Raw genomic sequence first — 25,794 nt, 5'->3', positions numbered from 1 at the left:
ACACTTTGTTACAGTTTCAGCTGTTGTTAACGCGCTATGCAAACCAATATGTATGCATTGCATTGTATTTTAGACAGCCACCCTCATTGCAAGTTCATATAACTCCAGACCAATATAATTTTGGAATTAACTCTTTTTTTCTGATGAAAGAAGAGAGTCTAAGGTATCTTGCGCTGCATTGAATGCTCATGTAGTCCTAAAACTCAATATTCTGTGGGTCCTGAAATTTGAGTGACAATGACAAAAACCTTGGCACTGGAATTGACACATTTTTGCACATATATGGCAGTGAATGCGTTAAGAAGTGCTCATTTAGGTGTCTGTGGCATCTATTTCTCCAGGGAGGAAACCCTGCAGTAAATGTAGAAAACGCTGGGGGTACTGTCCCTCACAGCTGAACTGCGTCCTACCCGTCGAAGTACAACAGGTGGCATGAGACTGGGCAGTCCTGGCACCTTTGCTTGGACCACTGCCCCTGCGACTAAGTGGTGTCGAAGAAAAAAGAAATAAATAAAATAAAAGCTAAATTGAGTTTTTTTATTTTAATAAAACTTTTTCAGTTTCATGTTTGAAAGTAGAGAATGTAGTAATGTCATTGGAATTGTAAATGTCATTTTTGTCAGTCAATTCTTTATCCTGTCGAGAATTTCACTGTTCAAATGTATGAGGCTCACTGCATCATTCATTTGAACAGTCGATACAACTGACAACTTTCTTACAAGCAACTTTTTTACATTTTCTCGAATAGAAAAGTGATATTCTAAGTCTGGAGTTTTTCAGCCCGATTTTGCTTCTCTTTCCTCCAAGGGATGTGTAAGTTAGAGTTAGTTGCAGCGACCAAGTAAAGCATAACCGTAGCCACGGTACCATTCCCGCTGTCAAAAATTCCAAATACAAATCATCGCCATAGCCAAATTGCACCTCCAGGCTGTTTGTTTGCTTATGCATGTGTTGATGTTACGCTTGAGGAGAGACAAAGGCCACATCTGTGACTTTGTTTGCCGTAGCTGACTTTGCCGACTCTGTTACTTCTCCTAATTTTGTCCTTCCCTACTTCACTGCACTCCCTTAGATTTATCATTTGCTTTTCCGATTTGGCCCCTTGTCCTCTCTGTTGCGGTTATTTTCTCCTCAAACCCCTGCCCTCCCCGTCACGTCGCAATTCATTACTCTCCTTCTTCTGGGTCCCACCTCCCAAAGTAGTGTGTATAGTACCCCTCCTCCATCTTTCCCTTCACTCAATGCGATGACTGGCCCAGTTAAACGTGGGGAGGGACGCAGCAAGCGGAGCGTCTGAGAGATGAAGTGAGAAAGACAGACAAAAGAGTGGAGAGAACAAACAGGTTCCATTGCCATCCCGCTCGGGCAGACGCACACAGGGGCACAATGAATTGTCCGAACTTCACCTGGAACTTAAACGACATTTGACAGCCCCTGAAGTGGCGGGGGCGGAACGCCAAGTAGACAGCCCCTGCTCCCTCACGCTTACCGTTTCCGATGAAGGAACGCTGGGAATAACAATCCAGCCTCCGTGTGGAAGAAGCAGTAGACGGATGCTGTGGGCTCTCAGGATGGCGGAATACCGGCATGTGGAGTGAGACTGAAGCAAGGAATTAAAAAGGGGGCTGGAGGGTGGTGGACGTGCAAGATTTTTGCCCCTCAGAATCAAAGAGAGGGAGGAAGGCTGACGATGCATCTGTTCTTCCGGGAGAAGTGGGAGGTGGAGGGTCTGCAGACGGTGGGCATCCTCCTGGTGGTGTGCAGCTCTCTAAAACTGATGCACTTTTTGGGGCTTATCGACCTTACCACGCCAGGTAAGATGAATGGTAAGATAAACAATTGAGGAAGCCGTGTACGCCCACAACCTACAATCATGACCAATAATGCTTGGAACAAAGCAAGGAACAAGTAAAAAATGCAACTATGATGGATTGTCATACCTCGACAGCACTTTGGATGCAGTTTTAAAGATGGGAGGCTCAAAGCATATGTCAGTTGATCACAGCTACAAACCACATCACGAAAACATGATGGTCAATGAAAAAAAATAGTCCTTTCACCCACCCAAGCTGATAACATGGCGTCCACTTTCGTCACTGCTGCACCTGAAAGGGTTAAATAACTCAAGAATCTTCTGTATCTCTTGAATAGACCACATCTCCTTTTTAACACTATTATCCAATTTTAGAGTGTTTACACACTATGATTGGCTGGCAAACAGTTCAGGGTGTACCCCACCTACTGTCTGAAGACAGTAGGAAAGGCTGTTGCTCACCCCCGACCCTTGTGAAGAGAATTTGATTGGAAAGTGGGTGGATGGTGTTTGCACAAAACTTCTCACCAGCGGACTCCGCGTCACTGTTGTAGGAGTATACTAAACTGCGCCCAAGCGAGCCAATTTGCGGATTGATGAGCATGTACACTTTGATTTACCATTTTTGAGTGCATATCCCGTTATCACAGGATGGTGGAAATGTTGGTCATTCCATCATAAGACCAGAAAAAGAGAAATGGAAATCCCTCTTTTGCCATGTGGCTGGGACAGCTTCCACTTTCCTGGGAATTATTGTAGTATGCACATGGAAATCTTTGGGGTATCTAACAGACAGTGTGGCTCACTGTTCATCCAAATGACCGTTTTGATGTTGTTTGTGAGTTGTTCTTTCACACCTCCATGCAAACCTTTATGGATCTTGCTTTATGCTACCCACACGGTTGGAAGGATCAAATTCTCTGAAGTGATAAAAAATAGTTACATGGCACCTTCATTTTGCTTTTCTTATCTGCTTAAATGTATTTTGTGTGTTCCAAAAGGTAAGTTAAGAGGACACAAGTAATAAAAGATTGGGACGGACATGACACTAAATCTTTGCGGAGATTTGGGGAAAACCATCCTTCTGTCCACCCATCCATTATGCTTGTCCTCATCAGGGTCATAAGTGACACACTGGACCAGTCACCAATCAATTGCATGAAGACAAACAACCATTCACACTCACATTTACACTCATTACACTCCATTGAAATCTATAATCTGCATCTTCCTCTCAAAAACCAACTGTCCCCATTTCTTCCTTTACTACACCCCTAAGCCTTCTCTCCGGTCTCCCTCTCCCTCCCTTCCCTGAAAGCTAAACCATCTATCGATATACTCACTGTCTTCCGCTCCTCGGGTTCATACTATCTAAGTTGACCCTCTTTAACGTTCCCCCAAAGCACATAACCTTGCCTGTCCCTCAGATGAGCTCATTTATGATCCTATCCATCCTGGTGACCCCTAAAGAAAAGAATTCTATCATTTTAGATCAACCACGGTCGCTGTGTTTTTAACTCTTGTTGATAGTACATTTTAGATCAACCACGGTCGCTGTGTGTTTTAACTCTTGTTGATAGTAGTGTTCACTTGATTTTCTTGTATCAGATTTGCAGACCCCCCCCCCCCCCCCCCCACACACACACACACACCCATATTTATGCAAAACCTGAACAGGTACAGTTTAACAATATAGTTGTTGTTTGAAGAAGTGACAATGCTGCAAGTGAAAGATTAGTGTACTGTCGCTATCACAGTGGTCACAGTTGGAGCTGAGAACCAATCGAACTATAACAACAGTACATGGTCACTGCTGTCCAGGTGAAAAGATTCAACCAGGACAGCCGTGTCACAGAGTGTTTTCGGGTTAAAGTGTCCTCTTGTGTTAAGCTACAAGTAATTAACAAGTACCAAGAAGACTCATTCTCTTCCTATATAAAGGCCCGCTTTCTTTCATCGGCTAGTGATTCAAACTTGGACAATGACCCATTTTTGGTGGGTTGTGGACAGGTCCTAATTAAATACAATGCAGAGGCATACTGAGTTCCCACACAAAACATTTTATTTAGGCAACACGAAGTATAACCGTGTAATGGTAGACCCCTTTTTTCCGCTATAAACAAATACTGTAGTGCGGCTCAGTCTCCAGTTTAGCAGATGTTGTGCAGATAACTTTGGGAATACGTCAACACCATTTTATACAGTATTTAAATACAGAAAAATCTTGAAAAAAAATTGCTCATATGTATTTCACAAAACAAAAATGCAGAAGGGAGGTTGACAACTAGTGAATTGGACACTGTACTTTGCGTAGAAATTGTGTGGGAAAGCTAAAAAGCTGAAGCTGTATTAAACCCAGTGAAATTAAATTGGCGAAAAATTACAATTTAAAAATCAGATTGGTTTGAACTGTGGAAGTCGCAATGGTCTGAGCACAATTTAACTCAACTACTTTTGAATCCTCACAACAAAACAAAATTGGATTGGATATTGGATTGGATTGGATATGCCTTTATTAGTCTCACAGTGGAGAAATTTACATTTCACAGCAGCAAAGTTATGAAAGGAATGAAAGTAGAAAAACAAAATACAACAAAACAAACACAAAACAAAATACATGAGCTGCTGGAAAGGCAGCCACTCTCGCGGCGCCATCTTGAAGTTAAAATAACAAAAAAAACTAAATAACAAATAATATGAGCGCATAGAGACAATATGACAAAACAAAGACACAGAGAGACATTCATTCTTCAGGACTTGCTGTACCCTCTTTGTGATGACATGAAGCAGTTCTAGATGAAAGAGGAGAGGATCAAAGCGTCTTTCCACCAGTGGATCAGGGACATCATGGTGGAATGTGCACGTCGACTACAAACTAAATGTTGAAAGCAAACACGCAGCTGTAGCATCCATATAAATATTTCTAGCTACAAAATATAATCTAGCCAGCTGCCGCCATGACATTATATTCAGCTTTACAACAGTACCTGACTAGATTTATGACTTTTCATGGACCTGCAGGTAACAAGAAAAAATAGTGTGAATCATCTTGATGGTGTCAATGAATGGGGCTAAGAAAACAACAATCTCTCATATATCCCCACCCTTTCATTTCATGTTGCTCGATTCCTCTATGTATCATTGGAACACAGTTACTGTGTCTTGGGTAGTCTACTTTTTCATTGGATTGGATTGGATTGGATTTGCCTTTATTAGTCTCACAGTGGAGACATTTACATTTCACAGCAGCAAAGTGATGAAAGGAATGAAAGACAATTGATCCCATGTTGTTTGTCGTTCAAAATAATATGCTATGCATATACAGTATAATATTTCCATCATTTTTCCCCCAATAACAACACCAAGTGTACAGTTTTTCCATAGTAGTGAGTTGATGTGTGTGCAAAGCTCAATTACCCCACATGCAAAATAACATTGTGACGGGAATGAGTTTGATTAGTTACTTTTCGTTCATGCCGCTCAGTGTATGGAAAGGCATTAAGAGCAGCCTCTAATTACAGAGGGTGTAGTAGTGTTTCACTGGCCTGGTTGGCTGTTCGGATAGTGTGGATTCGGTTCCCCCCTCAGTGGTGTGAATGTGAGTATGAATGGTTTTCTGTATCTATATGTGCCTTGTGATTTACTGGCATCCAATCCATGACTGTGAGCATGTTTAGCGTAATACAAGATGGATGGATGGGAATCAGGACTTGAGCAATACTGGACTTGTGCTGTGCCACTTTTCTCACCGAGTCTGAGGCTGGTTTAAAAAGCGATGCAGTCAATGTTTGGCCCCACTCATCCCTGTCTTAATCTTCTGCAGTGTGCTGTATCAACACACTGTCTGCATTCTTTTTTTTGCCTGGAGAAACTGCTCTCATCTCTGGGCTTTATGAATTGAGAGGGTCCTTCAAAATGAACAGAGAAGAAATGTTTACCAGGGAGCTATAAATAGGGCTGATTATTTTGTTTTCTGAAGTGGAGTGAAGTTGTGATGGGCTGTCATGGTGTACCAAGGGAAACTGTTAGACTAAATGCACAATCACCGCTGAGCGTAAGAAATGTCATGAGAACGATGAATGTTGTCTTGCTTCAGGTTGCTTAAATAATGATAACGAAGCCAAGAGGAATTAGTCTATTAGACAGAGAATATCCAAGAAGTTTACAAGTGTCTACTGTAAAGCAGGATTGTTTTACACCACAGCGCCACCATGGTTGTGGACACAAATTATGTAAATGTTGCTAATTTCATATAGCCTATAGGGGTATTTGGATATCCTGTCAAAAAATAGATTAGATTAGATGAGCCTTTATTTTTAGAGTAAGTTACATTTCACAGCAGCAAAAACAAATTACAGGAGCTGCTGTAAAGGCAGCCACTCTCGCGGCGCCATCTTGAAGTAAAAAAAAAAAACTTTTCTTATTAAAATTAATAATGAAAACAGTTTTAGGTTTGAATAATATATTGGACCTTATAAAATGGACTAATGTAAAAAATAAACACATTTGACTTAACTCATTCACTGCCAGACGTGCAAAACTGTGTCCACACAGTGCCAGGGTTTTTGTCATTGTCACTTGAATTCCAGGACCCACATAATATTGAGTTTTAGGACTACATAAACATTCAATACAGCATTAGAAACAATAGACTCTCTTATTTCATCAGAAAAAATAGTTATTTCCTAAATTCTATGGGTCAGGGGTTATATGAGCTTGAAATGAGGGCATCTGTCCAAAATAGATGAAATACATATACATTGGTTTATATAGCGCTTTAACAACAGCTGAAGCTGAAACAAAGCGCTAACACGAAAAAAGGAAATGCTGGCCCCTTGTGGAAAAGAAAAACATTCCCAGAGACCATGGCCAGCGCTTTATCGGCACCCAAGCATGAAACAACAAAACTCAAACAAATTCGACACAAATTTCCTCGATATGAAGCTTTACTGCCTGGATTGTTCACCAGCCAATTGCAGAGAACAAACACCAATAATGTCAGGCCCTTGCGTTTAAGTTGCTTAAATCATAACTTGTTCCTTCCCCAGCTCGTCAAGCAGGCACAGATATCGTGAAAATCACGAGCAGAGCCTGAAAGCTAATGTCGGTACGGTGCTTTACCCGGAAAAAATACATCAATGGAATATATTAGTTATTTTCTTTGAGGCTCACTTGGCGAAATGTCTTAAAGCAGTTATACAAGAGAACTGACAAGCTGCTTTCTTTGATGATGCACGCACACACACACACACACACACACACACACACACACACACACACACACACACACACACACACACTTCTAAAGAGATGATGTATGCATGTGTTTATTAAAAGGAGGCTAATCCCTGAGAGTCTTCTCGTTCCTAGAAACACTGATTTGTGCCATCGTATTTTACAACACACATCGTATTTCATGATTCCTCGTGGCGGAAAATCCAGAGAGATGGGGGGAAAGGGTGCTTCCGAGCAAATGTATCACAATTTTATTATATTTGATTGCCCTAACAAGTGTGCCTAGAGACACAGTGACATTTTTCACACTGTGTTTTCATTTCGCTTGAATGTGGGCGCTAATGAAAATGTGTAATGATTCATGTAATCTGACTAAATGACATGTAAAATATAATTATATGGAGAACAGTAAGTAGAGAGTCGTGCTGCTTTGTGTTATTTAGGCACACACAATGCCCTGTAGAATGCATCATTTTGAATCAAGACGGCTCAGTGAAAGTTTGTTGTTTTTGTCCGACAGATGGAGCAGGTTCTCACGAGAATTTAGTGCCGTTCTGCACAAAAAGTAATTGGCTGAAAACAGACAGAAATCTATTTAAATCACAATCATGTGAAAGTTTTTTTATTTTATAAAACTGAATTCAACCTGATATGTGCTCTGAAAATAATTATTCTGCAGAATCTGCAATATAGGTGCAGTCTACTTTATAATCCAGTCAACATCTCAAGCACACAAACCATTGCAGTTGCAAACTTTATTGCAGTTTATGTTGCCTGCACACACCTTACTTTAAAATCACACTGGAATTGTTGCCAAATCATGTCTGAAATATTAACAAGGGCAACATTTACAATATCAAACCTTTTAAAGGATGGACCTGTAATATATTTTACGTGAGGCTTATATAGCAAATGTCAATATATTCATATGTATATTTTTTTACTCTTACAGGCCACTGTAGCCAGGCGGATGGTTTACAGGCGTTTCATTCATTCAATATATTTTTTTTTAAGATATACGCAGCTGCATGCGATTGAAACCCGGCACACTACACAACTGTCTTGTTTTCAGATAAGAACCACAAACCCAACTGTGCTACCCGTGCCAATACAAATAAACAAGTTTGAACATTTATTCTCCATTTTTTCCTCCACATCCTAAAATGTTCTTGCCTTTTTCCGTCAGTTTGTAATTAAGCATACTGGTTGTCGTCACCGTTGCCGGAGGATACGCCGATGTGGCCTTAATGGTCTTGTGGAAAAACTCAAGTACTCCCCCTCAGTTCTTTGACATCTTAATTGATCCCCCCTGGACCTCATCAGCTCAGCTTGTTTCCTCAATCAAATCTGGCTTCATTTTTGTTGTCACTGCTGTTATCTTGATTGATTTATTGGCTATTATCGCACAAATGCATGTATCTCGCTAATATCGTCAAAACTTAATGCTCTCAGCATTCCTGGTATAGGGAGCAAGCTTTTAGGGTGGAATGCGGATTGTACGATGCATACAAGGAGTAGCCCTGCTGTCAATCGCGTGGAGTGTGCATATGGCACCAAGGGATACAGCGCACAGGGGTAGAAATTCACCTGAATTAGCATCAACATCCGTTTGGATCATTATACTGCTAGGTGATTCCTCGCTTCACATTCAGGAGCAGATTTGCAAATGATCAATTTATTTCAGCGCCATCTTCTCAGTTTTGAAATGGTTTTCGACCCCGATTCTTATACAGTGAGCAAACAATGGACTTTTCATTTCATGTATGGTGTTGCTTCCTCACACAGTGGTTTACATAATTCAATGACTCCCCATTGTTAAAATTGGTCACACACCGTCTTAGGTACTGATTAAAGTGAAGTTTCATCCACTAATGTTTTTCAACATCCTAGGATTTGCAGTGGCGGGCTGTGAATGCCACTCCTAGGCCTTCAGTAGTACAGTACTACGTCTGAATCAATCCACAGCTGCCCCTAAAAAAGTCTGGTGTGATTTACTAGACGTCCTGTAGTGTACTATTGGGTACAGTTAGCCAGGAAATAACTTTTGAAGAAAGAAATAGTCATAAAACTGTTTGAGTTTTTACCATCAACGTGTGGATTCATAATATGGGGAATAAAGTTGCTCTTTCACATCGCGTCAGATGTCGTTCTTTCACACCACAGAGAAGATGATTGGTGAAGGATGGCAAAGATTCAGTCCTTGTGGGTAGACAAAACCGCAATTAAAACAACATATATATATATATATATATACAGTAAAGTCTCGTTATATCGATATCGGATATATCGATAGTCCCGGTTATATCGATACTATTTCTATGCACGCACGGGGAAAATTACATGCAAACAGGGTCGGATATATCGATAGTCCCGGTTATATCGATATTTTTTCGGACTCCCTTGAATATCGATATAACGAGACTTTACTGTATATATATATATATATATATGCAGCTCGCGACTGCTACAGTGTGCTAGCTCTGGCCAGTATGATCTTGTCACTTGTGGAGAGTGATAAGAGCAGTTTTTACAAACTATGATTAGTGGGTGACTAGCCAATCATAGTTTGCAAAAACTCTGACGTTGACCACCGCTGCAGAACTGATTATGAAGGCATCCAGGAAGATTTACGACCCTAGTTACAAATGATGGCTGAAATATGATTGGTTAAATGCTGAAATACGAAAACACATGTCTGGAAGAAGTGCAGTAGGAGAAAAGTAATGAAAGGAAGCTGATAGACAATTGGAAATATTTAATACGAATTCATGGACAAAATATAATTAACATCAGTCTGTGATTTAGATATTAATAGACCAGCAGTGAAGGCTTTGCAGGCCTTGACAGTCCGCCACAGATGATTTCGTTGGTTGTGACAATACAGTACTCATGTTTTTTGTCATCATAAAATGTACACAAATCTATGTATAATTTGAAAATAAGGACGAGGCTGATGCTGCTTACTAGGAACTGGAAATGCTTTTGTTGTTGTTTTTCTGAGTACCAAATCTCCACCGCCCCCCAAAAAAAGAAATAGTTTCATGTCAGTAGTGAGCTATTTTTAGAATAGGACCTTGTTCACCACATTGTTGACATCCAGTTTAGAGTCTAAATGATCTCAAAAAAGGGGTCTAAATCTGAGCCCATTGATGCTTGTTGCCGTGATAACTAAGGCGCATGTGTCCATCCACTTTTTGGGACTATGTTCACATCCCATATGCAGTTTGTTTCCTCTATGTATTTGTCCTGGTATAATAGAGTGTTGGACTTGGAGGTGGTTAGAATGGTGTTGAGAATGGAATGTCATTCTAAAGTGAAGTGATATTCGGAATAACTGGTGCGGGATTGCTTTGGAAGGTTTTATGCGGATCTCATTACTTGGCCGGGTCAGCAGGCAATAAGAGCATGTCGGTGTGTTTTTATGTGTCTCTGGCATGATATATGTACTAGGGCGTGTGTTTTGTTTGGTTTTTATCTCTTCTCCTTGCATGCACTGTATGTAACCAGTGTTTCTAACCTTTGTGCTATGGTTGGTGATTACAGGCAATCCTTCCAACAGCCAAAGCAAAAAAAGCCTAAAGCAGCGATTCCTCAAGCTGCTGCCTTGCTGCACGCCCTCGGCCGCCCCCTCAATCAGTCAAAGCAAGTCCTCCTTCACTCTATACACGTTTTTACTTTTATCTCATGAGTCCTGCTTCTCTCGGGAATGAACACCAAGCTGCTGGCGACACGTTCTGGCGACAATGGCTCAAAAACAAACCACTTGAACACCATATTGGATACTTGGCTGCCTGATGTATCGTGCAAGGGACACTGAACACCTGTGCATTTATCATGTTGGTTTTTGCTGGTTTTCCAACTGGTTGCTGGTTTTCCATTTCTCATTCCATCTCATTCCATTTCTCTCCTTTTGTGTGTTTGCAAACGTAATTGTAGAAAAGGCAAGGGTTATTATTCAAGGATTCAAAATTTTCACATCCTGCAAAGAGGCACGATTGAGAATATCTTTGCCATAGCTTAGAATTCACCATTGGCTTTGTTGCACCATTTTAGTATTGTAAGCGTGGAATGGCTTTTCTTTTCAAATTCTGATGGTGTGACAATTGTTTCTTTGAAACGGTCCTGAAGATATGCAACTCGAATGGTTACCTCTTCTCAAAGATTGAGGCTCAAGTACATCTGTTCTCGGTGTGTCATTGATATCAAGTACAAAAAGAATGAATGCGATTCAGCGAGTAGTGGATGTTGGAAAGTCATGTTCTTCTGTGATGAATCTGAAATTTGCATCAGGCTAGCATCTAAACTGGGACTATTATGACATTTTGCACACTATAAGTGATAGACTTCGGTGTGATAGTTTGTGAAATGTTGGCTTTTCATTTGAGCCTTCATTTATTATTATTTTAATATTTAATTTCACTTTAGTTCACAAGTCTAAAAGTGACTAGTTCCATTGATCTACCTAAGGCTGTCAGAGATGTTCGGTTGGACACTGTGGACGAAGGCTCGGACCCAGAAAGATTGTCTTTTACTGCCGCCAGGAGACGCAGCCATTCATGACAGACGTCTGAATTCTGCAGCCCTCTGCCAAGCTATTTATTGAGAGTATATGCAAATTAAAGTGATACATTAGTAAAACATAGTTTTCTTGATTAGAATACCATACCTCTTGAGTTCCAAGCACGAACAGCTGTGAGCAATAAAACATTGTCTTTTCCATGAACTGATCAATTTGTAACCTGGCTAATGAGCTCTTCCTGTGAAGGAGTTTCAAGTCCTAAATTACTCCTGTGATAAGGAGTTTCCCAAGTCCTAAATTCTGTCCAAGGCCAGATCTCCTAGAAGAAGATGACAGTTTAACAAGCTGTGTCTGTTGATTTCAGATTGACCTCGGGTTGTCTGTGCTTCAATTGTATTGTATTATATTTAAGTCACACATGCTGACAAGCATACAACAACATGACACTTTTAAATATGATAACTTCTTATTATTCATCAAAGGTGCCCACAAAAGCCTTGATTTTCTTCAAAAGACAACCCTACGCCTTATATGTGAAGTAATATTGAGCCACAACAGGTCTCGCAACTATTGTCAGCGGCCACGACTCCATTTCCCCTTGGAGAAGAAGAAGTGCGTAAGCCAGGCCTCTACTGTAGCACCTTATAATGTGGTGTGCCCTATACGTATATGGAAAACTTTTATATATTTCTACATGATATTCGGGAAAAAAATAATTGAAGGTGCGCCTTATACCCGCGACAGCTCCTTTTATACAATTTTCAAGCGTGTGCTATGCGTCAGGGTGAGACGCACATCAAGGAGATCAAGGAATTGAAAGACATGAAAGGGTTGAAAGGCGCACTTCAAAATCATACACACGTGTGACGCCACATACTCTGGTGCGCCTTATACACCAGAAAATATGGGTAACTGCAGGCAATTCATGGACTCAACAGCAGAAGGGTGAGGCATACATTTGTACAACACATAATATTGCCACTGCCAATGTCTATCAACTGGACTTCAAAGCAAAATAAAAAACGACTATTCGTCATAAGCACAGCTCCACGGATACACACAACCTCGACCTATGGAGTCCAGATCTGCTGGAACTGTAATTTTCAATGAATCTTCTCTTCGAAACTGTACAGGGAACTTTTTATATTTTTTTAACATGCCCTATGTCTCCATTCTTCAACTTAACCTTACAGACTTTACTTCACCAGATGCTGTTGATTTGGTTGGGAACAAAGCTCAAAGGGTTCATTGGGACACGGCAAATGCAAGACTTGGGGACATAATTTGAGGAAATACCGTGTTTGGAAGCGCCTGTGTGTGTGTATTTATTTGTTTGAGAGAGGGGGAGGGTGTTTTATGCACAATGGCACAGCTTTGAATGGGTTATAAAAGTAATAGCTTTTCGAGGTCGAGCTCAGAGTCGAGTGAGAATAAAATATGAAATGTCTGCTGGTTATGGTGTCTGCACGTGTTTATATCGCATTTTTCTCCTCAACTCGCTTGAAATCTCTTTTGGATTGCATTTATTCGGTTTTTTTTCAAATTGCTCTATTCAATTGCTCCATTTGATGCGCTTGTCATCATACACTGACAAGCTTACAGAAGTGTGTATGTGTGTGTCTCACGCAGACAGCGTCGAAGATGACTTTGAGCTGTCCACCGTCTGCCACCGACCGGAAAGCATGGACAAATTGCAGGAGCAGACCAAATTCACCAAGAAGGAGCTGCAGGTTCTCTACAGGGGCTTTAAAAACGTAGGGCAACTTCAACGAAAGACCACAAATGCATTTGGCACAGTTATTTATCGTTATTTTTGTTTGTCAGGAGTGTCCGAGCGGTGTGGTGAATGAGGAGAACTTTAAGAACATCTACTCGCAGTTCTTTCCCCAGGGAGGTGAGGCACAACTGATTTGTAGTCATTCGTCGCTGTTTACAAATCGTTTTTGATAGGCTACTGTATAGAGACCGTTGCTTGTTTCAATTTCATGTTTGGGACTTTTGCAACTCCTTTCCGTTTTTGTGCTGTGTCTTTACAGATTCGAGTACGTACGCGCACTTCTTGTTTGAAGCCTTCGACACTGACAAGAATGGATCAGTTAGCTTTGAGGTGATCTTTTTGTTCTTTCTAGATCGGACACCCTTGAGCACATCCAGCATGTTGCCGCTGTCGTAAAATCCATGCTAATTTATTTAATCCTGTTTCAGGACTTTGTATTTGGCCTGTCTATCATCCTGAGAGGGACCATTAACGACCGCTTAAACTGGGCCTTTAACCTCTACGACCTGAACAAGGACGGCTGCATCACCAAAGATGTCAGTGTGATTCTTCTTTTGGCAATCTTAATCACACTCTTCAAAATCATTAACCTTCGGGATTATGCAAAACAAACTGCTACAATGAAGATTATTCTATTAATGGGATTGCGGCGTGTGTATTCATTTATTTATTGACAGGATTGAAAAAAAGACAATATTTTAAAATACGTATATACGTACTTAATTTACGAAGTGAAAATATGAATTAAAATTGTTGTACGGCTACAGAAAAAAGTTCGCTTAATAAATACTATTGAGTGATTCCAGGCTTCTAGTGTTTATTTGTCCGTGTTGTTTGCAAGATTCATTTTAAAATATTGTAAAGTATTCTCATACGCTCACAAATAATTATTTCCATTTTAGCGACTAATGTATTCTCCATCACTAACAGTACTTTGTCTTTATAGGAAATGCTGGACATCATGAAGTCCATCTATGACATGATGGGAAAGTACACGTATCCCACGATGCAGGATGATGCCCCCAGAGAGCATGTCGAAAACTTCTTCCAGGTCAATGAACAAACAAATCAGAATTATTGTAACTGTGTACTTTTACTTTTACTTTTTGCAATGATTAAATCTTTGGCTGATGTATTTTTTCTCCTCTTTTTCAGAAAATGGACCGAAATAAAGATGGAGTGGTTACAATAGAGGAATTCATTGAATCGTGTAAAAAGGTAAAGCACTTATACATACAGATAGCGAAATAGACCGTTGGAGAATCACACATGGAATGAGATCCTGTATAGTTGGATAAATAAAAGGGTGGATTGATAACGTTATCCCCTCCCCAAACCCCCCACCCCTAAATTTGACTTTGTCCTCAGGATGAGAACATCATGCAGTCCATGCAGCTGTTTGACAATGTAATCTAAGGACCAACAAGGGTGCTGGTTTCAGGGTTGACGGCAGGGGCAGGGGGGAGTGCAATGAATCAGGGTCGAAAGAGGGAGCGTGTATGTGTGTGCGCGTGTGGGTATACTGTATGTTCAGCTCCTCTGGATGGGAAGTAACGGTCTATGGTGAAGCAACGGTGGAAGTCCACTCCTCATCAGGCAGTGTGGAGGTGAAAGAAGGCAAGCAGCGGGCAGACAGACACCAGCACAAAGGCAACCACCTTGCACCACCCCCCTCCAACCTCTCTTCTTCCCACTTCTTCAAATCGCTGCCAGCATGGTAGTGCTCTAAGTGAGGATGCTGCCACCCTCAAAAGCTCATCATTGACTTGGTGCATGTGCCGCTGTGATACAAAAAGGAATCTGACTCGCTCACGCCGGGCGAGAGCAAATGCGACATTTCTGGGGGGGACGCCGAGGGCGTCAGGCTTAAACTCAGAACTGTTTTCCAAATCGCATGATGATGTCACTTATATCCGACGATGCTATTTATCACGATTCTCCAAAGTCCGCCTGTCCGTCCGTCTGCTGTTTCCCGGTCATCCACAGGTGCCTCAATGCTTGTGCGAAGTGCATGTGCAATAGGAATGACCGTGACTTCTCCATCTTGTCTGGGCGGAGGAATCGACTGGGGGAAAGAAAATACCTTCAGCAGATTCTGCGAGAATGAGTCTTGGCCTTCCAAACCATTTCCGTCTGAGCTGTAGGCGTCTGCTGACGATCATGCACCATAGCTGACAGACCACCGCAGTGGTTCTAGCCTTTAATGAAACATTTGTGGGGAGTTTCATAGACTGCAGAGTGTGTTTGTGAACTTGTGATCAGATGAGTCATGTGATTACAGCAGGATCTTTAAAACAAAAATAAATTAGCAGGTTTTCAGAGTGTGAGGCGGACGAAAGGACTTCAGCCTGAGGGGAAAGATAACATTAAAGAAAGGAGTATGCAGTGGAACCTCCAACACTTCAAAAGAAGTACAAGTTCAAAATAAAACAAGGACTCAAAAATGAACAAAACCATGTATGTCAGAGAATTATATGGCTTTATTTTTTGTTTTAGACATGCACTTGAATACAGCAGTCTGTTTAAAATGTCACTGACCGCATCAATCTGTCAACCCATTACTGTTCCCTCTTCGCAGGGCTCTACAAAGGGTGAGGACAAATACTGTATGTTTTTCTTCACAGAATTTTAACTTTATATTGATGCAGTACAGTATCTGGAACTAAAAGAGGATTAAAATGTGAGTAAAACATGTTCTTTAATGTAGGAGTTAAAAATCACATTTAAAATGTTTATCTCCTTTGCAGAATGAATTATGTACCTCTTATTTTTAATGGATTTTTTTTTCAAATTAAATGGAGGTTCCACTGCATGTTTCATTAACTGGTGTAGTTGTTTAACTGGGAAGTCTATCGTAAAATGTTCTTTATAAAAAATACCTTCTATTCAGCCTCACAAGTCTAAACATAGCATTCTCATCAATATTGCCATTGTGAAATACGAGTTTAGCGGTGAAATTCACCTGTTTTTTTCTTCTTGTCTAATAGTGCATCCATTTTGCCACCTGCTGTTGACCGAAAATGACATCACAGTTGCTGAGGGCGAAGTGAAGCAACTGTGGCTCAGTTTCAGAGTATACATGTGAGCTGTGATTGGTCATAACCTGAGATTTGTTATTTTCAATTGATAGAAAATGGCAAGATGGCCGGTCCCTGAAATGGGTAAAAATTGGTGGATTTTTCTGCTTAAATCATATAACATAACTCAACTAAATTGGGTTTATCGAGCACTTTAAAACAACCACTACAGTATACAAAGTGCTGTACAGAGAGAAAACACAATATTAATCAGAATGCCGTGTTTAGACTAGTGGAGATAATAATAATAGTGAAGAAAGAGAAGAACATTTTGGGGTTGACTTTACCTTTGAAGAAATGAAATACACGGTCACACACTTTGAAAACCGCTACATTATAGGCCACATTGTGATAAAAAAAAATGTGTGTTAGTAAATGAGAGAAAAACCTCTAAATTGTATAACACCCCCACCACTCCCCTTTCCCATCTTGCCCCGATTTTCTCTGGAACACCAAAGAAAAAAAATAATGAGAGGAGACCCATTTTGCATACATCTGCACAGGAAGAGAGAGATGCTGTTGGTAATTGGCAAGAATCAGTCAGAGACATAAGAGGTTAAGTGATCTACTGTGATCTTATGTGTCTTTACTAATAATAAATAAAAAAAATCATCCACAAAGAAATTTTTAAAAAAGTAGTTTACAAATGGACAATAATGAGAACTTGAATCACAGCAAAATCTTGAATCTTGATAAACACGCCCACCTTTTAGGATTTATTTTAATATAATAATAATAATAATAATACATTTCATTATACCTTACAAAACTATTTTTTCCAACCAGAGGTTTGGCTCTGATTGGCCCTTGCCACTTATCAGCTCTCACAAGTCAAAGTTGTTTGTTCTCCGCATGTAGTTTGTCTAGAATTTAAAAAAAAGATACTAGTCTGTTGTAACCATTTTTGTTAGGGCGCTTCTGAATAGTTAATTATTCTAAATATGTATATTTTGTATAGGTAATAAAATTCACAATTACTATGCAAACAGGTCTCAATTTGTTTATTTAAATAATACAAGAAATGTACATCTACCCTTAATTTCATCACAAAGAAATTCAGGATTGAAAATATACATTTTATACAGTAAATGTTTCAAGAGAGCCATTTCGCTCAGCTAACTGGCAGTGAAGTAATGAAAAGAAAAATAACACGTTTTAGAGTTGTATTCAGGATGTGGCGTCGTAAACCGGAATCCATTCGTAAATGCATCCTTTGCATCAGAAAACCAGCTTGAAATTGTGCGGCTCGGATATTAGGGCTCAACATGGTTGTTTTGATACCTAATTCCCTCAAATAGTGGCCAAGGATGCCCATTTCATGCTTTGTGAATTTTATTTTAATACATAATTTGCATATTCAAAGTTTTTCAGTTGAGAACAAATTAACTCATTTACTGCCAAACGATGTGCAAAAATGTGTCCACTTCAGTGCCAGGGTTTTTGTCATTTTCACTCAAATTCCAGGACTCACAGAATATTGAGTTTTAAGACTGCATAAACATTCAATGCAGCATAAGAAACCTTAGACTCTCTTTTTCATCAGAAAAAAATGAGTTAATTCCTAAATTAACTCATTAAATTAAAAAACATTGCCAGAGGTCTGACCAGCGCTTCATCGGCCATTCCCGAATAAATTCGGGATTGGCAGTGAATGAGTTAATATAACCATTATAAAGAAATGAAACAGGGCAGATTGGGCATAGCAAATATGCTTTTTTTAGTGTCGTGTGTATTGGAACGCTAATTGTCATATAAAATGGTGTCTCATTACCAAAATGATCTTTAAAAGTGCACAGGGGACTCGTTTGCAACACGTAAGATTCCACGCTGGAATGTTTTCATGATTTGTTTTGTGAGAAATGGACTTCAAACACATTCAGCCACTAACTCTTGTTCACACATTATCAATGTGTAAACTGTTTTACTGAACTGAGCAGATAAAGTATTTTGCCTGATACGAAAACATATTTGTATATTTGCATTGATTTGTGGATGATACAACAGGCACAGATGAAAATGGGCATTTGCTATTTGAGGAAATACGATCCAAACGTCTCAGAGGCTTGAAGAAATGGATGTCGATCGTGTGCATTGAGGTTTCCATCTTGTTTGTCTGCTCGGTTGCCTGACTTAAAAAAACAAAACAAACAATGTCTCCTCCATGATGTGTCCATTATTATTTAGGTATCTTTCGCAGCTCAGCCAGAACCCAAATGGCCAGCGAGAGCAGCGCCACCGATCCAGACTGGTGAGTCGCTGCCAGAGGAGTTGGCACATACAGCAACAAGGTACTAATCCCCAGTGCAACCTGAGGAATGACGGAACAAATGAAAATTGTTCAGAATACCCATGCGATCGACTTGGGAACCTACCTGTCCGTATGCCATCGCTGTGAGGAGGCTGATGGCTATCTTGGCTCTCCTCGGCAGCACCATGCTTCTGGAGAACAGATAAAGTCCAGTGATGGCAGTCAAAGAGGATATTCCCTGGACGAAAAGAAAAATCAACATTTTATTTGGTAAGCAAGCGGACTTGAAAACCTCCCCGTGAGTTGTGTTACATACTAAGATTCTGTGATCAAACTGCACTGTCGTGGGGTTCTCAAAAAAGTTATTGACTGTAGGAGAGAAGGCAAGCACATCATCGGGGATCCAGCGCTCTCCCATCTTTGGGAAGGAGTTGTATACCAGGCCAGCATCCAAACCGGCCACAAAAGCACCTACAAACATTATTAAGGATTTATTTAAGTACTGTGGCACTTTTCAGGTTAATACTAAAGAAATGTAAATTCAAACTGTGTGCAATGCCCCCCAAAAATCTAGTATAACAATGCACAAGCTAAAACTAGTTTCCAAATAGATTACTGATGTTTTTCCCCACTCTTTTTAAGATCCCTCGTTTTTCCGCAGTTAATGAGGACCAGGGCCACTCGCGATAGACCAAAATCCGTGAAGTAGAGTAATATAATAACACAGAGGGGGGAGCTCGATGTGGCTGAGAAGATGCGCACCCAATCCACATGGCTGTAAACCATGGGATATCGTGCTATCATTGGGTAACGTCAGCGCTGGGAATCAATCAAGCTACAAAACCTCTAAGTCATTCAGCATTTTTTAAATGTTTTTTTCCCTTGAAAAAAAATCTGATGCACTGAAACCACAATAAGTAAATCGCAAAGTAGCGAGGGACCACTGTACTTTTTTTGTCATTTTTAAATGCAAACATGTTTTACTCCATTTTAAGAGTTTTTTGGGGGGTTAAGACAAATCCTAATTAACTTTTTTGTCAAATAGTTATGACAAAATATGTGGTGCTGAATGTGATGTTTGTTATGAGGTTCCATGCCTAAGCGTGAAGACATTTCCCCTAAGTGGACATTTAAGAACCCTCAATACCATTAAAAAAACCCGACACCAGTAAAAACTGCTCACACAGGTAGGTTATATCGTTGAAATGATAAGATAAAAAAGCTCTCCAAAGCTCACCTGAAAGAGCTGTGAGGAAGACCAGTCCAACTGTTCCTTTAGCAAATCTCCGAAACTGCATTAGGCGTTTGGTTTCTGCCAACTTGTGCATAAGGCCGAAAGAAAAAAAACTGTCTTTTATTAACAAATCAATAAATGTGAAGTTGTGGATGTATATAAGACAGTACCTTGTGAGCAGGCAATAGTAGGGTAAGGCCAGTCCACAGACTGGCACAATAAAGGAGTAAGGCAGAGCCCAGGTGTGCACTTAGTCGATATTGGCTAACTCTTGGGATGTCGTGCGACTCTGGCTTCTCCTCCAGGCCACTTTTGACCATGTACCAACCCAACAGCCCCTGACAAGATAGACACCGGCTCACATACACAACTTCTGTGAACACATCTGTCATTATAATTAATAGCCTGACATGCAGCTCACCTGAAAAAAGACAAATCCACAAAGCCCAATCACTTTGCCCTTCATGGAGCGAGTGAAGTATCCTCTCCTCCAGAAGTACACAGTGGGGAGGATGTAGGCCAGTCCCACCAACCTGCCCCACATTCGATGACCCCACTCCATGTAGAAGATGAACTTAAACTCTGGCAGAGTCATGTGATGGTTCATTCTGGGAGGACAAAAATATGCAATGTATTTGCAGCATCTCCAAATGTTTAACAGTCTCAAGTTAAAGCCACATTTTCAAGGAAAAACTACCTCAACAGTCACACAGGCAGCCTACTAAATATCTCAATTTTTTGGGAAGTGTGATAAGCTTAAAATGGGATACGGACCTCATGGTATACTGACAGTTTAAAACAACATAATCAGAACAATTTGATATTCATGGATTTCATGCATTTCCCATGCAGATAATGTTAAATAACATCCAGTTGCCATCATAATTGTAAATGAATAAAAAAAATCTGAAATAAATGAAATGTCTGGTAGGTATGCTCATATTCATTTGTGTTTATTTTATGTATGTGTTGCATATATCCCAGACCTGTTTATTGTATTTTTACTTTTTAGAAGGTTGTTAAAGAACAGACGGCAGAATCTTACATCTTGAATTCAGGAAATTGTTGGTATTTGGAAAACTCTGCTTCCCATTCTTCCTGAGACTGTGGGGGTTTCATCTCTCGTACCAGATGCCAGTCAACCATGGACAGGCCGGATTCGGTTAGTCTGATTGATACAACAGATACGTTAATCATCAAATGAAGGAACGCTGCAACGCACAAATGACAACCACGAGCATAGTTTTTTTTTTTTTTTTACCGTGTGACGCCACCGAGCACAACAGCACCAACGACAAGACCGCTGCAGCCAAGTAACCAGCGACCGACTATCCTGTTTGTGGCTGCATTGGGAACACTGACCGCTGCAGATGAGGAGGACGAAGCCCCTGCCTCGGCTGCAATTGTGCTGTGGCTTCTTCTCTCAAGCCACTGTCGTAACTGTGCACCCTGTCCGTGACACATTTATGTTGAGAGACATTTGCCTTATTTTGAGGTTGCATATATGTAGTATTTTGTAGTACCCCACACACATGAATGGTTTAGCATCCCTTCAAGTTAACTGGACATTTGCCAGTGTAAAAAAGTCAACCCAATACGTTTGATCAGGTCTCATGCCATGTATACTCACACGATTATTTCTCGTACCCACATTTTCGAGCTTACTGGGCTCGCAGCTAACACAAAGATATGATACTCACTTTACTGAGCTGAATTCCTCTCCCGGCTCGGTTGCATGCATTTAATAACGTTGTCCTCACTGGGGCTAGTAACATGATTCCCCCCTTATGTCTACCAAAGCAAAAGAAGCTTGCCACAGTTGCAATGTTATGACAGCATGTTGCAAAACGTCGGGTTCAACTTTCAACTCTGAACCCGTGACGTCACGAGATGGCTAATGATCGTTTTTAATGAATTGAAATAAAACGCATGTCAAAAATATCAAAAGTGTTACATTTGTGAAAATGTGAAGATTTATTTTGTTTAATGTATTTTATTTTATTTTTTTGCGAATCCTCTTAGTGTTGGGATTCTTTGTTTTACTATATAGGGTATCCCGCTGTAACTATCCCGCTCTCCCCGTAGACTTTAACACGTTACCCAAGTCAAACCGCCCAACTGAGTACAATAAATTTAACGCCCCGGAAGTGCGACATGTTGGCTACACGCAGCTGAACTATCACCCTCAGAATGTTCGCTTGACCGGTAGCTGTATAAATGAAATTCCTTATTGTTGGAGATACGAAATTAATGATAGTCTCCTTATGTCCCTGTCCTTGTGTCTGTGTAGACAACCATAATGGGAGACAGCTTTCTAATGGAAGTGTGTGTGGACTCCGTGGAGTCTGCCGTCAATGCGGAGCGAGGAGGTTTGTACTAGTACTGTTGTGGTCTCGTGCAATGCTTCAAACTCGTTGAGTACCATTTACGCGACTTTCTTGGAAGCCGTACTACATTACTCAGAGTAGTTCCACTCAAGTGTGGAGATTAAAATAAAGATAGAGAACATACGAATTTACAGTATATGTATGCAAAAACACTTAGAGATACTAAATATAAATAATCAGTTTTAATTTCGTATTGAGGAAAAGGGTTACACAGAATCGAAAGATGGACTGCTTGACCCTCTGCTCAATGTGTTGTCTTCTGTCAGGTGCTGGTCGGCTTGAGCTGTGTTGTAGTCTTATGGAAGGAGGGCTCACTCCCAGTCTTGGTGAGGACATTCTGTTGGGACATAAAGTCAATTGATGACTAAATGTACTTTTAAATCTACTCACAGGCCTGCTGCAGATTGTTAAAAGATGTGTCAAAATCCCAGTCTATGTGATGATTCGTCCCCGCGGCGGTGACTTCCTCTACTCTGACCATGAAGTGGAGGTGATGATGAAAGACATGGAGGTGATGAAAAACCACGGGGCTGATGGATTTGTGCTGGGAGCCTTGACGGAAAATGGAGAAGTGGATGCCGAGCTCTGTATGGAGTTTCTGGGTAGTGTAAGACTGTCCTAATTTATTATCCATTGTTTTACGATCATCTATCCTCGCGATGATTGTGAGCTTGTTTTGACAGTCATGTTTGTATCCATAGACAGTCGAGAGTTTTCACTCAAACACAGAGAGAAAATATGCAAACTCAACATAGGAAAGTGAACACTTGGATTTGAACCACAAACCTCCGAAAAGTGCAGCAGGGGGTTTAACCACCATTCCATTGGTTCTTAAACTTTTTGATACCTAGTACCACCTCAAAACATAATTGTCTGTCAATCCGTGTAATGCCCGACATTAAATTCAATATCATCGTACATAGTGTACATAAAAAATGAGGTAGTGATTTTATTCCTAATACATGTGATACATATTATTATTCTTGAAAAAATATTGTATCAGCATTAATAGTTTGAACAGTGACTCGTTCCTTGAATATCAATTATACTGTACACGAGCTCTGTAAGGCGATTTTGTACAGGTGCAGTTGTTGTGAAAGCACTGCATGTAAGTATTTTGTGTTATAATATGTATTATATATGGATTATAATTATTTAGCCTACAACTGGAGGGAGCCCCTGCACCGTTTGTGGCACAATACAATACAATACATTCATACTTATATCACGCTCCTACATCAGTCTCTATTTTAAGCATTTGTGGTTTAAATATTCAGGTAACAGCTATTCGTGGTTTTTATAATGTCCCTGATTTAAATAGATACCAGAGCTTGAGTTCAAACATTTCAAAGTATTACAACAACAAATAAAACCTCTTTTTTATTAGTCCATTTTTCTCTCTAGCTGCTGCTCGTCCTTTACTTGTCACTTTCCACAGAGGTACTGTACTCAAATGCATTATTTCACCTCCCAATATTTTTTTACCACATTTTTCTTCAATTAATAACCATGGCACTCAGACAGAAAACAAATGTTGATTCATTGTATTTTGCATTCCCCAGCTTTTGACATGGTCCGTGATGCAGCAGTTGCCTTGGAGACATTGGTGTCGATAGGTTTCCACCGTGTCCTGACTAGTGGCTGTGACAGCTCTGCGCTGGAGGGCCTCCCACTCATTAAGCGCCTCGTAGAGCAGGTATGTATGAATTCATCTGCAGTGGACACTCAAGGGTTTACTCCATCTTGTTTCATCTTCGTCACATCCCGGCTCAATTACTGTAATGCGTTTTACTATGGAGTCAACCAATGCTCCATTCAGCATCTCCAGCTGGTCCAGAATGCTACTTGCCTTTTGACTGGTATTCTTAAAAGGGAGCACATATGTCCTACAATGACATCACTTCACTGACTCGCTATACATTTTCGAGTTCTTTTTAAGACCCTATTATTTGTTTTCAAATCTTTAAATGACCTCGCACCATCATACCTCTCTGATCTCATCAGCCCTACACGCCTTCCCGACACCTCAGGTTTTCTGAAAAATGATTAAAATAGATAAATACCTAAATAGAGGCTCAAAGGGGATCAAGCCATTCCCTTTGCTGGTCCCTCTCTGGAATAAACCCTCACTGAATATTCGGCAAGCCCCCTGCCTCAAAACTCACTTGTATTCTTCGTCATTTGACTCAGAATGACCTTTACTGTTTGGTGTGTTCGCCATCTTGGAGACCGATTTATTGGTTTATTGTTGTACAGTATATATGATAGTTGCTCCATGTACAGACTTTGTGTGCAAAATTGGCTCTTTGAAAGTGCTCTATAAATATAGTTGAGTTGCGACTCACTGGTAGGCCTTCTTCTTTTCCTTTTGGCATTTCCCTTCAAGGGGTCGCTCACTGGTAGGCCTCTCAGAAAAATAATGGTAATAAAATTAATCTGGTACTGCGTCAAACTGTTTCACTTAGCCCAAATTCCATCGATTTTCTATGACACTTGATCTTTAAAAACTTGGATGTTACCCTATTTTTTTTCGGCACAAACATTTACATACTGTGTGCAAAACATTTGCCAAAGTGGACAGAGTTTGCCAGGTTACTCTTTTGTTTTGAAATATTTGCTGCAGAATTCAGCAGCACATCTGATGCAGATCAAAGAGGGAGAGAACAATACACCATTTTAAGAGATCCTGCATTGGCTCAGTTTGAAGGTTTTTATTCATATATAAAATTCTTTATGGTCATGTCTTGCACCTGCTAATTTTGTGCGTATGTTTTTATCTTTCACAAAACAAAATTCAGGAAGTTACTCTTTTTTTTGTGTGGAAGATATTCCCAAGTGCTGCCAAACAAAAAGCTAACCACAGACTCAGATCCATTGTTTTTCAAATTGAAGTCCTGTGTACTGAGGTTTTGCGTGGTTTGCTGACTTTCTTGTGTGACATTTCTGCCCAACCGTGACAAATGCTGTTGCACAACAAAGAAGCCAGAGAAAAAGCAAAACACAGTTTTATACTTGCAGAGGTCCCAGGTCATGAATGGTGGAATTATTTTTAAAAAGTGTGTTTCCCACTTCAGAGCTTTTCGAAAAATGTTGCCGAAAATCAGAATTGTATGTATGCAACTTTTTGATGATCCACTGCACAATATCTTCATCTTAACTTGTTACTCTGTGCTCCTCCAGGCTAAAGGTAGAATTACCATCATGCCAGGTTGGTCTTTTGTTTTCGCTAGTGTAAATAGTTTCTATAACTTTAAATAAAATGAAATCCAGTTTGGTATTTAATCTTTGTCATACAGGGGGTGGCATCACTGAGAGAAATCTCCAAAGAATTTTAGAGGGGTCAGGCGCTCAGGAGTTCCACTGCTCTGCTCGCTCCAGCAGAGATTCTGCAATGAAATTCAGGTTTGTTCGTATGAACTGTCAGATAAAGGGGAAATTTGCAGTTATTAAAGCTAGACAGACAGACAGACAGTCAGACAGGCAACCCACCCTCCCTCTAATCTC

The 25,794-nt window shown here is 40.3% G+C and overlaps 3 protein-coding genes across 6 annotated transcripts in view; 2 read left to right on the top strand and 1 right to left on the bottom strand.

Moving 5' to 3' along the window:
- Positions 1 to 17,168, top strand: part of LOC148889341 (A-type potassium channel modulatory protein KCNIP2) — an 89,713-nt gene extending 72,545 nt beyond the window's left edge. For 2 of the 4 annotated variants that reach the window (XM_089011847.1, XM_089011846.1), the window contains exons 2-8: positions 13,197 to 13,321; positions 13,392 to 13,461; positions 13,604 to 13,674; positions 13,773 to 13,880; positions 14,291 to 14,395; positions 14,500 to 14,562; positions 14,713 to 17,168. In XM_089011847.1, the coding sequence (XP_088867973.1) occupies positions 13,197 to 13,321; positions 13,392 to 13,461; positions 13,604 to 13,674; positions 13,773 to 13,880; positions 14,291 to 14,395; positions 14,500 to 14,562; positions 14,713 to 14,760 (590 nt within the window). In that variant the 3' untranslated portion in view covers positions 14,761 to 17,168. Of the gene's footprint in view, positions 1 to 1,297; positions 1,815 to 10,591; positions 10,691 to 13,196; positions 13,322 to 13,391; positions 13,462 to 13,603; positions 13,675 to 13,772; positions 13,881 to 14,290; positions 14,396 to 14,499; positions 14,563 to 14,712 lie in introns of those variants that run through there. The other 2 variants (XM_089011848.1, XM_089011844.1) reach the window with 2 other exon arrangements.
- A 239-nt stretch (positions 17,169 to 17,407) lies between these two features.
- Positions 17,408 to 21,751, bottom strand: cox15 (cytochrome c oxidase assembly factor COX15). The gene is made up of 9 exons (XM_089011843.1): positions 21,604 to 21,751; positions 21,165 to 21,352; positions 20,949 to 21,071; positions 20,325 to 20,511; positions 20,074 to 20,241; positions 19,907 to 19,988; positions 18,986 to 19,140; positions 18,794 to 18,907; positions 17,408 to 18,729 (listed from the first exon to the last, which is right to left on the bottom strand). The coding sequence occupies exons 1-9, from the start codon at positions 21,676 to 21,678 to the stop codon at positions 18,598 to 18,600; spliced, it is 1,224 nt and encodes a 407-aa protein (XP_088867969.1). The 5' UTR covers positions 21,679 to 21,751; the 3' UTR covers positions 17,408 to 18,597.
- A 307-nt stretch (positions 21,752 to 22,058) lies between these two features.
- cutc (cutC copper transporter homolog (E. coli)) overlaps positions 22,059 to 25,794 on the top strand; it is a 4,508-nt gene continuing 772 nt past the window's right edge. The window contains exons 1-7 of the mRNA XM_089012658.1: positions 22,059 to 22,272; positions 22,557 to 22,616; positions 22,683 to 22,892; positions 23,695 to 23,730; positions 23,853 to 23,986; positions 25,471 to 25,498; positions 25,587 to 25,692. Coding sequence (XP_088868784.1) covers positions 22,203 to 22,272; positions 22,557 to 22,616; positions 22,683 to 22,892; positions 23,695 to 23,730; positions 23,853 to 23,986; positions 25,471 to 25,498; positions 25,587 to 25,692 — 644 coding nt within the window. The 5' untranslated portion in view covers positions 22,059 to 22,202. The remainder of the gene's footprint in view (positions 22,273 to 22,556; positions 22,617 to 22,682; positions 22,893 to 23,694; positions 23,731 to 23,852; positions 23,987 to 25,470; positions 25,499 to 25,586; positions 25,693 to 25,794) is intronic.

Source organism: Hippocampus bargibanti, linkage group LG13, assembly GCF_051943395.1.
Source record: "Hippocampus bargibanti isolate YZ-2025 linkage group LG13, ASM5194339v1, whole genome shotgun sequence".
Classification (NCBI taxonomy): domain Eukaryota; kingdom Metazoa; phylum Chordata; class Actinopteri; order Syngnathiformes; family Syngnathidae; genus Hippocampus; species Hippocampus bargibanti.
Note: the sequence above shows the minus strand (reverse complement) of the source record. Positions and strands in the feature narration are given on the sequence as shown.